This window comes from Leptinotarsa decemlineata, unplaced genomic scaffold (assembly GCF_025532065.1).
Source record: "Leptinotarsa decemlineata unplaced genomic scaffold, Ldec_3_MD MMD2_P_RNA_scaffold_12, whole genome shotgun sequence".
In the NCBI taxonomy this organism is placed as follows: domain Eukaryota; kingdom Metazoa; phylum Arthropoda; class Insecta; order Coleoptera; family Chrysomelidae; genus Leptinotarsa; species Leptinotarsa decemlineata.
Window position 1 is genome coordinate 4,918,728 of NW_027412526.1, and position 16,893 is coordinate 4,935,620.

General features: G+C 34.4%; 1 protein-coding gene across 1 annotated transcript; it reads left to right on the top strand.

The window, feature by feature from the left end:
* The first annotated feature begins 570 nt into the window (after window positions 1-570).
* Doc (dorsocross) lies at window positions 571-16,891 on the top strand. The gene is made up of 3 exons (XM_074172561.1): window positions 571-1,728; window positions 3,728-3,830; window positions 14,949-16,891. Exons 1-3 carry the CDS (start codon window positions 1,677-1,679, stop codon window positions 15,838-15,840), a joined length of 1,047 nt encoding a protein of 348 aa, XP_074028662.1. The 5' UTR covers window positions 571-1,676; the 3' UTR covers window positions 15,841-16,891.
* Window positions 16,892-16,893: the final 2 nt, after the last annotated feature.

The window sequence follows — 16,893 nt, forward strand, 5'->3', positions numbered from 1 at the left end:
ATAAAGCTACGGTGTCAGCGAAACACGTCTAGAAATTAAAATGTTTGTGAAAATTCACGTTAGAAAGCTAAAGCTACGGTGTTAGCGAAATACGTCTAGAAATTAAAATGTTTGAAAATTCTCGGTATAAAGCTACGGTGTCAGCGAAACACGTCTAGAAATTAAAATGTTTGTGAAAATTCACGGTAGAAAGCTAAAGCTACGGTGTTAGCGAAATACGTCTAGAAATTAAAATGTTTTTGAAAATTCTCGGTTTAAAGGTGAAGCTACGGTGTTAGCGAAATACGTCTAGAAATTAAAATGTTTGTGAAAATTCTCGGTTTAAAGCCACGGTGTCAGCGAAACACGTCTAGAAATCAAAATGTTTGTGAGAATTCACGGTAGAAAGCTACGGTGTCAGCGAAACACGTCTAGAAATTAAAATGTTTGTGAAAATTCACGGTAGAAAGCTAAAGCTACGGTGTTAGCGAAATACGTCTAGAAATTAAAATGTTTGAAAATTCTCGGTATAAAGCGACGTTGTCAGCAAAACACGTCTAGAAATTAAAATGTTTGTGAAACTTCACGGTAGAAAGCTAAAGCTACGATGTTATCGAAATGCGTGTAGAAATTAAAATGTTTGTGAAAATTCTCGATAGAAAGCGACGGTGTCAGCGAAACATGTCTAGAAATTAAAATATTTGTGAAAATTCACGATAGAAAGCTAAAGCTACGGTGTTAGCGAAATACGTCTAGAAATTAAAATGTTTGTGAAAATTCTCGATAGAAAGCAACGGTGTCAGCGAAACACGTCTAGAAATTAAATTGTTTGTGAAAATTCACAGTAGAAAGCTAAAGCTACGGTGTTAGAGAAATACGTCTAGAAATTAAAATGTTTGTGAAAATTCTCGGTATAAAGCTACGGTGTCAGCCAAACACGTCTAGAAATTAAAGTGTTTGTGAAAATTCTCGGTATAAAGCTACGATGTTATAAAAACGCGTCTATAGATTGAAATATTTGTGAAAATTCTCGGTAGAAAGCTACGGGTTTGCGAATCACGTCTAGAAATCAAAATGTTTGTGAACATTTACGATAGAAAGCTACGGTGTTATCGAAACGAGTCTAGAAATTAAAATGTATGTTAAAATTCACGGTAGGAATTAAAATGTTTGTGAAAATTTTCGATAGAAAGCTCCATCGTCAGCAAAATGCGTCTAGAAATCAAAATGTTTGTGAAAATTCACGGTAGAAAGCTAAGATAATATCGAAACGCGTATAGAAATTGAAATATTTGTGAAAATTCTCGATAGAAAGCTACGGTGTTATCGAAACGCGTCTAGAAATCAAAATGTTTCTGGAAAATTCTGAAATTATTATCATGGATAATAATAAATGTTGCATGAATAACACAAATGCACATTAATGAATTTTCATGTCTGATTATCACCAAACCCCATAGATAAGCCTTCCATTGACAACTCGGACATCACATAATTTCTTAGGATGCGAAAATCAGCCAATGAAATGCTTCGGGACTACCTGCCCAATCATTTGAGATGTCCCACCCTTAACCAAGGGTTGGCACTGTTGAAAAGTGCCTGACGTTCACACATTTGAATCAGTGTGGCTCATATCTGTGTTGCAGAATTGTCAGAGTTAGTGTATTACTATAGTTGTGTGCATTACACCCATCAACATGTATCATCCGTCGTCCTTGATGAGTATGGATTTTTACAAGCACTATCAAGGTAAATATTAATATATTATGTGTCTAGTTGGCAGCGTATTTTGTGAACGTGGAGTGCGAGTAACTAGATGATTTAATAACAATCAGAGTCAGTAATATATGCGAGCTAAGGTAGGAGCCCAAAAATAGATGTTTGTGGAACACCGCCGGTAATAGTTTTTGCATTCGATAGCGTTCTTTGTAGATACATTTTCTTGTAAACTCATACAATATACTGATATTACTGAAAATTAGTTTTTGAAAAAAGTTGTTGCAAATTCAGAAATATTCAATGAAAATGAATGACATGCTGGGTAAATCAAAAATAAAAATTCATATTCAAATGACTCAATCGAATTGAAAACACAGACCCATCACTGTGACCGAAAATAAGAAGTTTTTCTACGAAACTTTAAATTAAAAATTAAGATTTGCGAAAATAAATGCCGGTTTTATTCTTCAAAAAAAAGTGTGTAGATTTTTGTAAGGAGTTTATTTTGAAAGATGCCCACCTTTTTTGTATGAAGACGGAGAAGTGCAAAAGCTGAAACCTTTTTTTCTCAAAAATTTTTTTCTCCTGAAAACATACCTCCTTCAATTTTTCAAAAAAGATGTATCATGGTATCGAACACAACAACGCATTAGGCATTTTTTGCAATTTCTGGACCTTCAAGACGAATCAGTTTGGTGAACTGGAGCTTATTCAACTGACTAGCACATTTATTTATTTATTTATTCGACGGCAAAGCCAATTTACAAAAACATATTTAACAAAGCATGAGGAACTGCAATTTTTGAATACTTATGTTTGATGTCTACATAACAATTTACAATTTTATAAAACATTCAGTGAAATGTGAAATACATTACTAAAAGATGAAACAATTCTGGTGCTTACAAGAAAAAAGATGTAACAAATCTGGTATTTACATAGAAAATGGTGAGATAAAGAAAAGCTTCGAAAACGCTATAGCCTTCTCGATCGATTTTTAAAGACCTGAAGTGATACATCGAACAGATCTAAGTTATTATAATATTGATTTCCCAGCTTCAGAATACCAGGAATCGGACTGTTCAAAGCATAATTGGCATGGAAAAAATTGTATGATAAATGTCAGGATTTCTCGTATCTTTTTGTTTGATATAAAAAGTTATTAGTTGAAGTAGTTCTGGGCAGTTCATCTGAAGCTCATAGAAATTCTCCTATCTTCAATAATTTTATATTTAACTTGATTAAGAGTTGACTGCACTCATATTCATGTCGTTGAATACCAAAGTGGAAAGCACAATTCCTTAAGAATTTCTTTTGAACATTCTCAATCAAATCGATATTTACATTATAGTATGGGTCCCATATAACCGAACAATATTCAACAATTCTTTCGAAAGCACAATATAAAATCTTTCAATTTCTGATACTTGAAGATTAAAATCAATTTCGCTATCAAATTTAACTTCCAGATCGAATAAATGTTTCTCAATGTATATTCTTCCCGGCAAGTAACAAGTTGAACAGTAGTGGGCCATATGGGATCCCTGCGGTACCCCTGATGGAACCTGAATGGGCGTAGATTTTATATCTCCGTATTTCACAGACAAAGTTCTACCAGTTAACAAGCTATTGATAACTTGCAAAACATTCGTGGCTATACCAAGCACTTGAATTTAACTCCCAGATTTTTTTCTTTTGTATAATTCAATGTTTATTTGAAAGTAGCTGTTTCAGGAGGACTTTCTTTCAGTTTGTGTCTGAAAGTTACTTCTTTGCATGATCTACACATCCATGTATAGAGTTACTTCCTTCCTTTCTTTGGAAGACTCCCTCATCCTTTTTTTGTATCAAAATGGAGTAGTAGAAAGCCAAAAACTTTCATTCCCAAAAATTCATCACTCCTAAAAAATATAACCCCTTCAATTTAAAGTTCACATTCATGTTATGTTTTTGTAAAATAGGTTGTCAGTATGTTTTTGCTCATATTTTTCAATTCGGAATTGTACGTACTGACGATTTTTTTTTTCAGAATGCCTTTCGCCCTTGAATTGCAGATTCACCTTGCAGAATATGGATCTTTGGAGAAAATTCCATTCGCTTGGCACTGAGATGATTATCACTAAATCTGGAAGGTATGTAGCTATTGTTTTTTGGTTTGATAAAGCGTTGTTTTGTTCATTTATTGTATCAAAAATCTCAAGAATGGATATATACATACAGGGATGTGGAGTAGGAACCAAACGTATTTCTAAATTTTATACAAAAAGTTTGGTGATACAACTATTGAACAGTTTGTTTGAAAGTGATTGACAATTTTTCATGATGAATTTCATTAATTCGGACTTACATTGTCTGATATTATATAAAATGATTTTGAATCCCTGAAAGAAATAAAAGAGAAGAATTAAAAATGAATAGCTAAAAATAACATTTATACTAAGCAAAAAACCTGAAATGAAATAATAATGAAATAGAATACAAGTAAACATTGAACAATTGAACAAAAAATTAAGATAAAAAGTTAAGAGATTCCAAGCCAAGTTACTTCACGACGTTTCGATTGGGTATCCACAATCATCTTCGGGTGATGACTGGACTGATTCCTCCGAGAGATAACTATTCATGGGCCATTCAAGTACTTTCACTGTCTCCACTTTCCTTTTTCCGCTTCACTGGTTTAGCGGGAGATGACCGTTTGGCGGGAGTTGGCCATTTTTCGCTCGATGATAGGTTTCCATATGTTGCGTATCTCTACGCTTGCTTGGCTGAATGCGTTGTTGGACAACATGTTTGCAGCTTCTTTGAATTTCCTCCTAAACCAATGTGCTTCTCTGTGTATGATCTCAGCTTGGGACCATTCGATGTTATGTTGATGGGTCCAAACATGCTCTCCTATACCTGATTTGCTGGTTTCCTCTCGCTGTGTTCGCTGTTTCCTCTTTCAGTTGATTGATGATGGTTGCACGCCAGCTGTACTCGAATCTTTTTTTCCCATGCGCTACTGCTAGACCTTGCGCTCCGCAATAATAAAAATGAACTGAACAAACTACTTTTAGGTTTTGTATTGAGTTAGACGTTGTATGTAAAATACAATAAAACGCAACTGTGAAAATAATTCATTTATTCAAAAATTAATGTGATGATTGACATTGACCCAAATATTTACATTTTCTGATAAATCTGGCACATAATTACTACATGCTCCTTTCAAAAAGTCGTCCAGGTGCGAATCACTTAGTCGAGATCTATAAACATTTTTCGCATATTTCATTTTTGAATAAGAGGATTCGCACAAGTAACTTGACGCAAACAAGGTGAGGAGCAAGTGTACGCAATTTTTGAGCCTTTTGTAGTTATCCGGTACTAATTTCCAGAATTCTTGATATTTGTTTACCTCTCTGTTTTCTTTGAAAATCGCCTCCAAATTTGTATCATTTTTTAAATCAATTAGTTCATCCGATAACTTTGCAACATCAAATCCCAATGCCGCAAGTTGTGAAGTAGTGGCTACTTCTAAGTGCCAGGGATTTTCCAATAATAGAAGACATTCCTTTATTTTTCGCAAATACCTAAATCTTTCTTGAAATTCGTTGCTCAGGGAAACTAAGTAATTAGAAATAGTAGTATAGTTTTCTGGGAACACATCAATTCCATATTGTTGAGCTTTTATCGATATTGGAAAGTTATGTAGTTTTTCAATATTAATTTCTTCGATGTACATCTTCAGCTTGTCTTCGAAAGCAAATACTTCACTTGCCAACTGTGAAATAATTTTATGTTCACCTTGTAAACGACGATTGAGTTCACCAAGTTTCTCTGTTATATCGCAAAGAAATGCTAGAAGACACCACCAACTATCTTGCTCAAGTTCGCTGTAAACTTTATTATTTTGTTGTAGAAACAAAATTATTTCGTGCCGTAGGGCGTAAAAACGTTCCAAAATTTTTGTTCTACGCAGCCATCGTACTCCGGTATGTAAAAGTACATCGCCATTCTCGCTTCCTAATTCTTCTAACAAACTCTTAAATTTCCTATGGTTAAGTTCTCGTGCTCCTATAAAATTAACGATGTTAATAATGGTTTTCATCACGTCGTCAACTTCCGGTATAGCGGTACGCGCCGCAAGATTTTCTTGGTGACAAGAATGCTTTCGTTTTAATGCAATAATATTTCAGATAATTTAGTGCCTACTATTATGGAATTGGCTTTTTAATTAGGAATATTGGAAAACATTCTGAAAATACATAAATAAAAGACCGCACTATTATTTTAGGTCACAAGTAACTATTCAATTCTGTTTATTCTAGTTCCTTACACCATGTATCAAACATGTCAGAATCCGCACTTTCACTGTTTACAGAATCAAAATCCTAATAAACATCTTCCGTATCCTGTGCACTCCCATGTGCGGTTGCATACTTAAAATCGAATGCAAAATATCAACCGAATGTAAACATTTATCCTAAACCAACATAACATTCACTTCCCGTTTATTTTGACCTACCATAATGAAAGACAATCCCTCATAATCTTCGGTCTTTAGCCAAGTTTTCTCCAAGAGCTAACATTAATTACTCAGTCTCGTTAGGAATACAAAAGCAACTAATGAGACTATTGAATGTAAATCCTGTAAATAAATTATGAAACTCAAGTGCAAATGCATTGTATATCTTTATGACTCTGTAATAAAGATTGAAAACATGCAGCCAAATTTGAATTAACATTAAATCTACATTAATGTAAGAAATCAGAGTCCATTGCAAGCAGCATAAGAAATATATTTTGCGTAAGCAAAATTTTTGGCAATAATTCAAATTTCAGATAACTTAGCCAAAGTTTTTTTGGAATATTGACAATTTTTAGTGGGCAGCATCAATAGGTACATTAATTAAAAAACAAATTTAATATCGCACAGGTATTAACAAACATCTGACAGAGATGACATAGAACGACAGATCGACAGAACACATGATCACATAGAAATGTGCGCAAAATAATTCGCGAATGTCGAAAAATTGACATTAATATTATGAAAGTTGACCTATTTTCAATGTATAATGTTCAATTGAATAATGCTGCCGAAACATGAAAAAATACCTGAAAAATGGCATTTTGTTGATAATGAAAAAGATAACTTATTTTTTTAAAGCTATTTGTCAAGTTTTCCCAAAAACATTATTTGGAAACTATGAGGATCATGGTCGTAGTATCCTTCTTCTTTGTTTTTTTCTAGAAGCAATCTACATATGGCATAGGTGTTTGGACAAATACATTTTTTTCTGTGTTGGCAATTTTGTGTGAATGTCATATGGGATTAATGTTTGTATTGACCATTTTTTAGTTGTATTTGAATTTGAAAATCGTTCCCAATATTTAGGTAAAGTAGCGCCATGAACAATTGACACTAATAACATACACAAAGTCATGAAAAGGGAAGACATTTGGTACTGACTAATGTCAATCATTTCTAGTATCATTTTCAAAAATTACAAAGTTTTGAGTTTAAATGTACTGTTACTGTTTGGATTTACGTTAGAATAAATAAGTATACCTAGGTATTTGTGTTAATTAAATTTTACAGTTCACGAAAAATTTGACACTAAATTCAACTAACATTGTAACAAAATGTCTCCTGTTTTTCAAGTGAAATACAAGGTTTACTCAGAAAAATACATGCGCTTCAAATGATATATGGTTCATTATACTATTGGCCGTTACAATTCATAGTATTCTTATTTTTCTTCTTGTGAATTATATGGCACGCAAACTACCCACGAATAGGACCTTCGTCAAGCCTTAACAATGCGGAAACTACTTCCGATTGTCGCCAATCATCGCATCATCAAAGAGGCGAAGAAACGAAAATAAAAGGAAACGATACTTCATTTTCGGAATCACCGTAATCAAGTCAGCCTTCCGTTTGCGGTGTTAAATTGTTATTCCAACGTGTTCCAACGTGCCACTCGCTTCATTTCTCGGGCTTATAATTAGAAAAACAAAAGCTCGCCGATCGGGCGGGCATCTGTTGCTGACGAGCCAAATTTGACAGTTGCGGGCCAGCCCCCGAAATCACGGGAGGCCACGAACGCTCTCTTGTTTTACAGGCCACTTATAAGGCACTTAAGGAATTTTGTTGACGGCATAGGTACTCGAAAGGTCGTTTCAATTGTTTATCTAGGAGTTGGTGGCGCCCGGATTCTAGACGGCAAACAGAAATTACTCTTTGCTCTGCAAATCCGTGAATACAGTTATAAAAGTGAGTGCTGGTGATAATTAGTGTCTGGAGTCTCTAGACACGTTGCTGTCGGGGGCAAAGAGCACATAAGTTTTGAAAATTATTGACTATTGTATGACTCTCAGCTTAATTCGACATATCGGCAATCCTTTCAATAGGTATACAACCTGTTACTGAAAAAAATAATTCAATTGAAGAATTTTCGAAAATATAATAGTTTAATATTAAGATATTTTCAGTTGAAGCAATTTAAAACAATATATCTAACCAATGTTACACCATACTCAGTAATTGTACCCAGAATTGCAGAAAACATCTTTGATTGCAAATTAATTAAAGGATGTATCTGTAAAACTGCAAAAAAAAACAATAATGTTAGAAGTACCAAAGTATATCTATAGACTTTTTTCGGCGAAATGTTTAAAATTGATTACAACAAAATATACAAGAAAATGAGTGGTGCCTGTCAACCTGGTTAATTTTTAGTTTTAGAACATTAATCTTTCAATTTCATTCTTCTGTATTCGCCATTGCCTTCCATTTTTTGTCCTCTTTGGGGTAAATTGGTTTGGTACTCGAACAATTCAATTAGCTGTGACTTTGACATTCATGGTATGATTCTTCCTATGACCAACGCTCCAACTGTCCTATTTCAAGGTTTTCTTTGCTTTCATTTTGCATTTGGCTCTAATAATTCCTTTGTTTTATGATCTAAATAAGTACTGTTCTTATAGTTGTTCTGTGGAACTGTATTTTTCATCTTCTTTTATTTTTTCATTTATGTCGTCTTCTTCCCATATCCTCAATTTTTAAATTTTTACCCCAAAATTTTCATTCCAGATATTCTGTTGTAATCACTTTTTTGTTTAAATTGAAAGGGTTATATTTTGAGGAGTGACTTTCTTGTGTTCAATGTGTTATTTATTCGTTCCAAATGTTATTACTTAGTATCTATTACTTTTTTATTTTATTCATATTTAAAAGCCTACTTCAATTTTTTTCCTCTTTTGGTTTAGCCGTTTTGTGTGTCACTATAACTAAAAATTCACTAGAAAAGTTTTTTATTCATTTTTTCCCTTCTTATACGTAATCTTTTTTTCTTATAACTATGACATTTACTGTCATAGTTATAATGTTCCTCTCTTCCGGGGTTTTCGTTATTATTATCAAATTTTGTATTTTTTTTTGCTTATAATCAGTTATTTCTGTCTGTCTATAATCTATAGTTATTTTCCTGGATATTTTGTCAGAATTCTTATTTGGTACTTCATTTTCTAGTATTGTTCATAAAATAATTTAAAGATTTATTAATTTTGAATTTTGTCTCAGTTATTTCCAATTCAATTTCAACATTCTACCGTTTTCAATCAATTTTAAGTGGCTCATTTCAATTTAACTATCTTTTTTCAGTCTAGTCACCATTAATGTATACGATTTTTAATTCTCATACTGTAAAGTTTCCTTCTTTCTTCCTATATCAGTTTCACTACTCTAATCATCACTAATAATCCTCGTCGGGGCAGTATAGTTGGTCTATTAAGTAGTTCAAACGACCCGAATGGCGCTCTACAAGTTTTGTTTGCTAAACACTGTGAGAACAAATAATGTGTCGCCAAAATAAGTGCCCGACCTGATTTTTTTCCAAAGATGATGCCCCCTACAAAAACAGAACAATACTTTTGCGGTGCAATGTGAACAATAACAAGCACTTGTTGACAATCCATGTGTGAAAAAGCCTATTGTCGCACCAACAAGTACCTGTAAAACGTCGGCCTTTTTGATAAAGAAGGCTTAAATCAGGGTGGCCAGTTGTAAGAATCCCGTTCAGTGTTGCCGGATTCTTCAGATAGAACAGATATGATACATTTTAAATTGGTTCATTGTATGACACAGACCTTTTCACCATATACTGAATAGGGTGCGTTTCAACATGTTAATGTGATCTGTCATTGAACAAAATAAAACAAACGTGATATTTATACCCGTACGGGGTAGTTCTACCCCTCTTGTACTCAATTTCACCCTCTCGCTCCCCTCAAGTAAATCTACCCCGCTCAGATATAAAGCAAAAGAATGTAAAATAAAAATTTAAAAAATGAACAAATATTTAGGTTTGTTTTTGCATCTACCGCGTTTTTTATGTTTATTTGATGTTTGTGACATGACATTCTACATTTTTAGTTGAAGTTGAGAACGTAAATGTGAAAATGTTTATTTTATGTGCAATCTCAGTCTGTGATGTAAATGTAGTTATATGCATAGTCAAAGTATCCGATATTGTACACTATCAAAGTTGACGGCACCCTCAAAGGTCATAAAAACCAACACATAGAAACGAACCGGCAGCATCTCTGTGTGGACTGTACACACGTTTCGTAATGGATAATTTTTACTAACCGACTTTTGTGATTGGCTGAAGAGTCATAATATTAAATTTGAAGTCATGTTACGGTGACGAATGGAGTGCGGCCTTTGGTTATCGCCGTCGTGTTCAGTTCAGGAACTGATTGCGATTTGAGTGTTGAAATTCGATATTGGTGCAGTTATATTCACTTAAAATTTTTGTTATCTATTTAAAATGTGGCGTCTTTGAACAAGAACTAATAGTAATAACGAGTGTGATAACAACGCAGACTTTTTCAAGTGTAGTGATTCCAATAGCGATGGTGAACAATGCGAAAAAGAGATACCAGGGAATGAGATTCGGATGCATTTGAATATTGAAACACAGAGAGTATGTTTCAATGTATATAAGAATCTACATCTCAAGTTTGGTTCCGAGGGAAATAAACTATTACAAGCAATATCAGATTTGACCGAAATTCCTTTCTCAACTGTACGTGAAATAGTCAAAAACAAACCTTTTGGACGCAAGACGCGATGTTATCAGGAGTACCACAACCTTTAAATCTTCATCCAATAAAATCATTGAAAAACATTATACGACTGACACAAAATCAATGAGATCCCTATATTGAAATCATAAGGAATAAATTTAATACGTCCGGCCATAACGTGAGCTGCTGTGACAAAACTCTCTAGAATTGGATAAAGAAACTAGGATTTAGATTTAAAATAATGAACAAACGTCAGCAGTTATGGAAAGCAGAAGAAAAGTAGAATTGCGTGATAAATGTTCAGAACAAATAACTAAATATAGACGAGAACAACGGCAAATTTTCTATTTGGACGAAACTTGGTATGACAGTAGCGACACAGTTGCGAAAGGGTGGACTGATGGTTCGAGAATGTGTACGCCAAACAAGCCTGCAAACGAAGGATCGCCACTAATCATTGGGCATTGCGGAGGAAGTGAAGGAAGGAAAAAAATTGAGGACTGCAATGTTGAGTATCATAAGAACATGGAAGCTAATATTTTCGAGGAGGAATGGTTTGAAAACACATCGATCCCAAATTTGGATGCAATGACATTTGACATGTTTTTGATTACGATCGTCAAATTTATCATAGAACAAAGAATGAAAATCATAGGTATACGTCACTGTGATTGGTGTCATCGTGTGAATGTGGATCCACCCCGGTTCTACCCCGTTCCCTTCCAGAAATCTACCTCGATGAAAAAATGGCTTGTGGCAACACTGGCAAAAGCGCCGCATTGCGGCGCTTTTACATTGGATAAGTCAAGTGTTAAACGCGTTAAAAGACGCCAGAACGGACAGTGCGGTTATTGTTTGTATTCTTTGTCTGCCAAAGCCGCCTAGGATCATCCTACTTACATAATTTGGCAAGAGCTTAATGTATCTATTTATTGTAGTCTCTCCAAAACTAACAGTGAAAAAACTGACAAAGGTGTTGGAAATTCGCCGCTCCAAATTCTTTAAAAAAAAAATCAGTGATTCATATATTAATTTGATGATTATTGAATTTTTATTCCTTTCTTCGAAAGCAAATGTACGATTCGTAATAGATAGCGAAATCTTGTTCTTGTTCAATATGAATTTCATTCAGTTATATTTCGTTTACTGCTTCAAAATAAGAGCCGTGGGGAAAAAATCTAAAAACTCCTCTCCGAAAAGTGGTCGCTTTGAAATATTTTTCAACTTTCGAAAAATGGCAGTGGTGAATTTTATTAGTTCGGACCCGAAGATGATTGTGGATATTAACAATCGAAACGTCGTGAGGTAACTCGGTTTGAAATCGCCTCTTCAATTTTTTTGCTTATTTTTATTATCAATTCTTTGCATGTTTCAGTTTTTTTTACTCTGAGGTCATTTTCATTTTGTATCTTTAATATTTCATTCGTTTTATTGTATTTTCATTTCACGTTTTATTGTTTATTATGATTGATGTTTCAGCTATTCATTCTGATTTTATTTGTACAAAATATCGCAGTTTTGCCCCTCGTCTAAGTCTTCAGTAATTTTCGTATTATAGAATTATATCATTTAATTGATATACAGTGTGTCAATTTTAAAACTTACAATGGGCCACATCTCACGAACGAAAGCTGATATGGAAAAATGCTTGAAACCGTTTCTGGGATACTAAGGGGGAACTAGAGTGACATGAAAGAGAACTCACCCCATCAACCCCCTAGCCCTAGACCCCACCCACCAAAACTCAAAAAGTTTAAATTGCAAACCCCTACTTGTGATACATCATTGAAAAAGCTATAAAAAATGCTATCCAATGGTATAAATAATAATTGTACAGGGTGAAGCAATAATTGTGAAACTTTGGTTTGAATGGAATATTAAATAAGGTTTTTGTTGAACTACAAATTTATTAAAAATGTCAACAATAATACAACCTATTTTCAAAGTCTGCACGAACTTTAATATCAGCCGGTTTACTGTGACTTTCTTATTTATAATGCTACCTCCCGGACTATTATTTTAAATGATAAGTGTCCGTCTATACTTTTTTTGTTAAATAAAAACATAATTTTGCCGTTTTTGCAAAACAAGTTGGAAAGATCTGTTTTTTGGGTTCTGTCAAAGTCAATAGTTTTTGGTTTGTTTAAGACTTTTAAATGTCATTAGTTTTCATCATTTGTACGATCTGTACTGTCATTCAGCTGTAGTTGTCACGATGGTTTACAGTATACCTGAGCGCTTGAAAAAATAAAATTTTCATATTTGCCTTCCAGAACCAGTGTTATTCAAAAACAGCTCAAATATTTCATGAAAGGCATCCGGACAAAAATGTAGGTCACGTGTACGTCCGCGATTTTGTTGAAAAGTTTAGAGAAACGGGATCAGTGCAAAATAAAAAAAGGAATGCCCCAAGATTACTGAATAAAGCAACCCAAATTGAGTTCCTTGGAAATTTTGCAATGGAACCTACTGCATCAACACATCAAGTATCTGCAGTGACAGGACTTTCATATGAGTCGGTTAGAAAGGTGTTGAAATTGCATAAGTTTCACCCGTACAGAACACAAATTCTTCAAAAACTAGGCGATGATGATCCAGCCCGACGAATTGAGTTTTATGAACTCATGACTGAAATAATTTGCGTTGAACCGAGAATGTTAAAAAATATTTGTTTCAGTGATGAATGTACTTTTATGCTGAATGGTAATGTAAATAAACAAAACTGAGTTGATACGAAACCGCATCGATTCAGAGAAGGTCACAATCGATATCCTGAAAAACTGAATGTTTGGACAGGAATATAAGGCGATGCTATAATTGGTCTCTTGTTCATACAAGGCAATTTAAGTGGCGACATTTATCTCGATACGCTGGAAAACACCATCGAACCTTTAATTGTGCATGAATTAGAGAGCCAAAGGGATGAACAAGGCAACCTAGCTGTAAACGAAGATTTGCTCCACTTCCAACAAGATGGAGCACCTCCTCACTACGCAGCTCCAGTTAGGCCCTGATTGGAAGGAGAGGTTTCATTGAGTTGCCAAAGTTCGTGCAGAATTTGAAAATAGCCTGTATTATTGTTTGCAAAACAACGGAACCCACTTTGAGCATTTACTTAATTGACATTTTTAATAAATTTGCAGTTCAACAAAAACTCCATTGAATACTCCATTTAAGCAAAAGTTTCACAATTATTGCTTCACCCTGTACAATTATTATTTATACCATTGGATAGCATTTTTCATAGTATTTTCAATGATGTATCACAAGTAGGGGTTTGCAATTTAAACTTTTTGTGTTTTGGTGGGTGGGGCCTAGGGGGTTGATGGGGGTGAGTTCTCTTTCATGTCACTTCAGTTTCCCTTACTATCCTAGAAACGATTTCAAATATTTTTCCATATCAGCTTTCGTTCTTGAGATTTAGCCCATTGTAAGTTTTAAAATTGGCACACTGTACGTTTCTCATATCGTATAAATAATTTATATTTTTTACATATAATTATTATTCCACGAACATAATTTTCAACAAATCTATAAAAGCTCGGTTATCCAAAATTATATTTAAATGGATTCCATTCGGTGAACAAAGCATTTGGAGCATTAACACTCAAAGGATTGCTAATGCTTTGAGTGTTAATGCTAATGCTAATAATATATGTAGTTGTCATGTCATCATGTTGAAGAACAATACCTACATCATAAATACGTCTTATATTCAACAATCTCCTGTGACTTGATGAAAATACGTATATTTCAACAGCAAAAAATGTTACACTCATAATATTCAATATTATTCAAATGAATAAAAAACTTGTACACGAAATATTTCATTTCCATAGTTATGGTGTGAAATTAACAAATATACACAACTTCGTACGTTATAATTGATTAAAAGATCAGCATTATTTAAATTCTAAAACAAGCAAAGCTACCAAACTCAGGAACTGCAAAACTCTTCTCGACGCGATATTTACTGAGTTATCTACTTCATCTTCAGAAGAATTTCTCAGTAACTCAGGAGATATGTTGGTTTCAAGGTTACTTCTTGCAAACTTTGTCAATACGACATCAAATGGTATTGGTTTATTGAACAACCATAATAAATAGATTGCTAGATCTCGTTTACTTCAATGTTTGTGCATAAAAAAGAAACTTTCTATAACACATTTTTTTTTCAGGAGGTTGTTCCCGGCTCTGAATATCCAAGTCTCCAATCTGGACCCCAAGGCATACTATTGTATCTGGATAGAAATGATGCCTTCATCTAACTGCAGGTACAAGTATGGAAACTCGGGAGGCTGGACCCCTGCTGGCACTGAAGAGGCTCAAAGTCCCCAGAGAGTCTATCTGCACCCTGAGTCGCCTTCAACCGGAAAACATTGGATGTCTCAAACGATCTCATTCAGCAGGTTGAAGCTCACGAATAGCACCAACAACGACTCATCAACGACTGATCAAATCGTGCTCTCATCCATGCACAAGTATCAACCGAGAATCATAATCGCTCAGACGTCGGATGCTACATCAGCGATGTATGCTCCTTCCTCTTCTGTTGTCTTTCCTGAGACTGAGTTCATAGCTGTAACGGCGTACCAGAACGAACAAGTTACGAAATTAAAGATTGACAATAATCCCTTCGCCAAAGGATTCAGGAAGAACGGACGGGCTAACTGTAAGAGGAAAAGACATGATAGTGAATCGCAAACCGGAGAAGAACCTTGTCAAAAACAGACAAAAGTGGAGAGGTTATCACCGGTGAGCTTGGAAGATGACCATCGGTCTTCGTCATCTTGTTCTACTCCTAGTTCTACAGCATCATTACCTCCAACTGTTCATCCTCAGAGGGTATATCCAACTTTTCCCACTTCCTTTCCTTGTTGCTTGCTACCAACACAACAGAATTGCCTTCCGTACTATACCTACCCAGTCCTGCCCGTATGGAACTTACCTGTCCTTCCTGTGCCTCACGTTCAAAATGGTTTAGATCGATCGAATTTCGATGCTCCTGTTGTTGAAAGACCCAGGAGACTGACTGACTTCTCCATTAGGGCTATTATAGGTTGTAATTGAGAACGATTCAAAGTTGAAAACTGATGAGAACTTCTTCCATGTATAGACTCAAGGGAAATAGTGCAGGGTAGTATCGTTTGTGATGCGTGGGATGGCGTTCAGTGCGTTCATTAACACTATCATTTTCTGCACTGATGAGAGGTAATACTTCGAAAAATAGGTGATCTACTTGAATAATGTCAGCTTGATGCTGTTGCTGGAATAACGAGAAACTTCTGCTGGACTACAATGTATACAGTACATCATTCTCTATCGATCAGTACGTACTACGACACAGTGGAATAAATATTTATTGATATGAGGAGCTATAAAAGCACAGGGCAGCAATGAAGAGAAGGATGATGACCAAACTAATTAACTGCAGTGCAATTAATATTTAAAGAAGTTTCGTTGAAAAATATTTTATTTTTGTTATCAACTGTTCACTCCTCAGAATAGTTTCATATATTTTTTTTTATTTTTCGTTAACTATTACAACATATTTATTATTTATGTTTTGTTCAGTTGTATATTTGTGGATGATGTACATAGCATATAGAAGAGACAAGTTAGATATTTATTTATTCATTAAACGTGATTTGTACATAAATGCAGTGTTTGAATTATTGTTACACGAAAAATGACACCTTAAAGTTAACTATAACAATAGTACTTGTGAAGCATTGTTTGACACCTTTAGTGTTGTACCTAATGAATATAACTGGAGTTTTATCCCAACACCAAACCGTTATTTTAACACCTCGACACGTGTTTCGATTACCAAGTGATCATCTTCAAAAGGAAGATTGAACAGTTTAAAATTGCAATTATAAAACTGAACTGACTAGCAAAAAAATGTCATTGAAATTTCAAAATCAGTAAGACTTTGAAATTTCAGACCAATTCATGAAAAATAAGGTCATCATATGTTGATTCAGAATCTTGCTTAGTAAAAGAGTTCACCCCGAACGTATACTACTTATTAACATTATTAAAGCTAACTTGTAAACACGCAATCATGATTGACTCAACTATATATAATTCCGGCTCCATAATTCGTTATGAGAATATATT

Coding starts and splice junctions, on each gene's coding strand:
- Doc (XM_074172561.1), top strand. CDS start 1,677: ATGTATCATCCGTCGTCCTTGATGAGTATGGATTTTTACAAGCACTAT. Junction 1,729..3,727: donor TTTTTACAAGCACTATCAAG/GTAAATATTAAT, acceptor TTTTTTTTTCAG/AATGCCTTTCGCCCTTGAAT. Junction 3,831..14,948: donor ATTATCACTAAATCTGGAAG/GTATGTAGCTAT, acceptor TTTTTTTTTCAG/GAGGTTGTTCCCGGCTCTGA.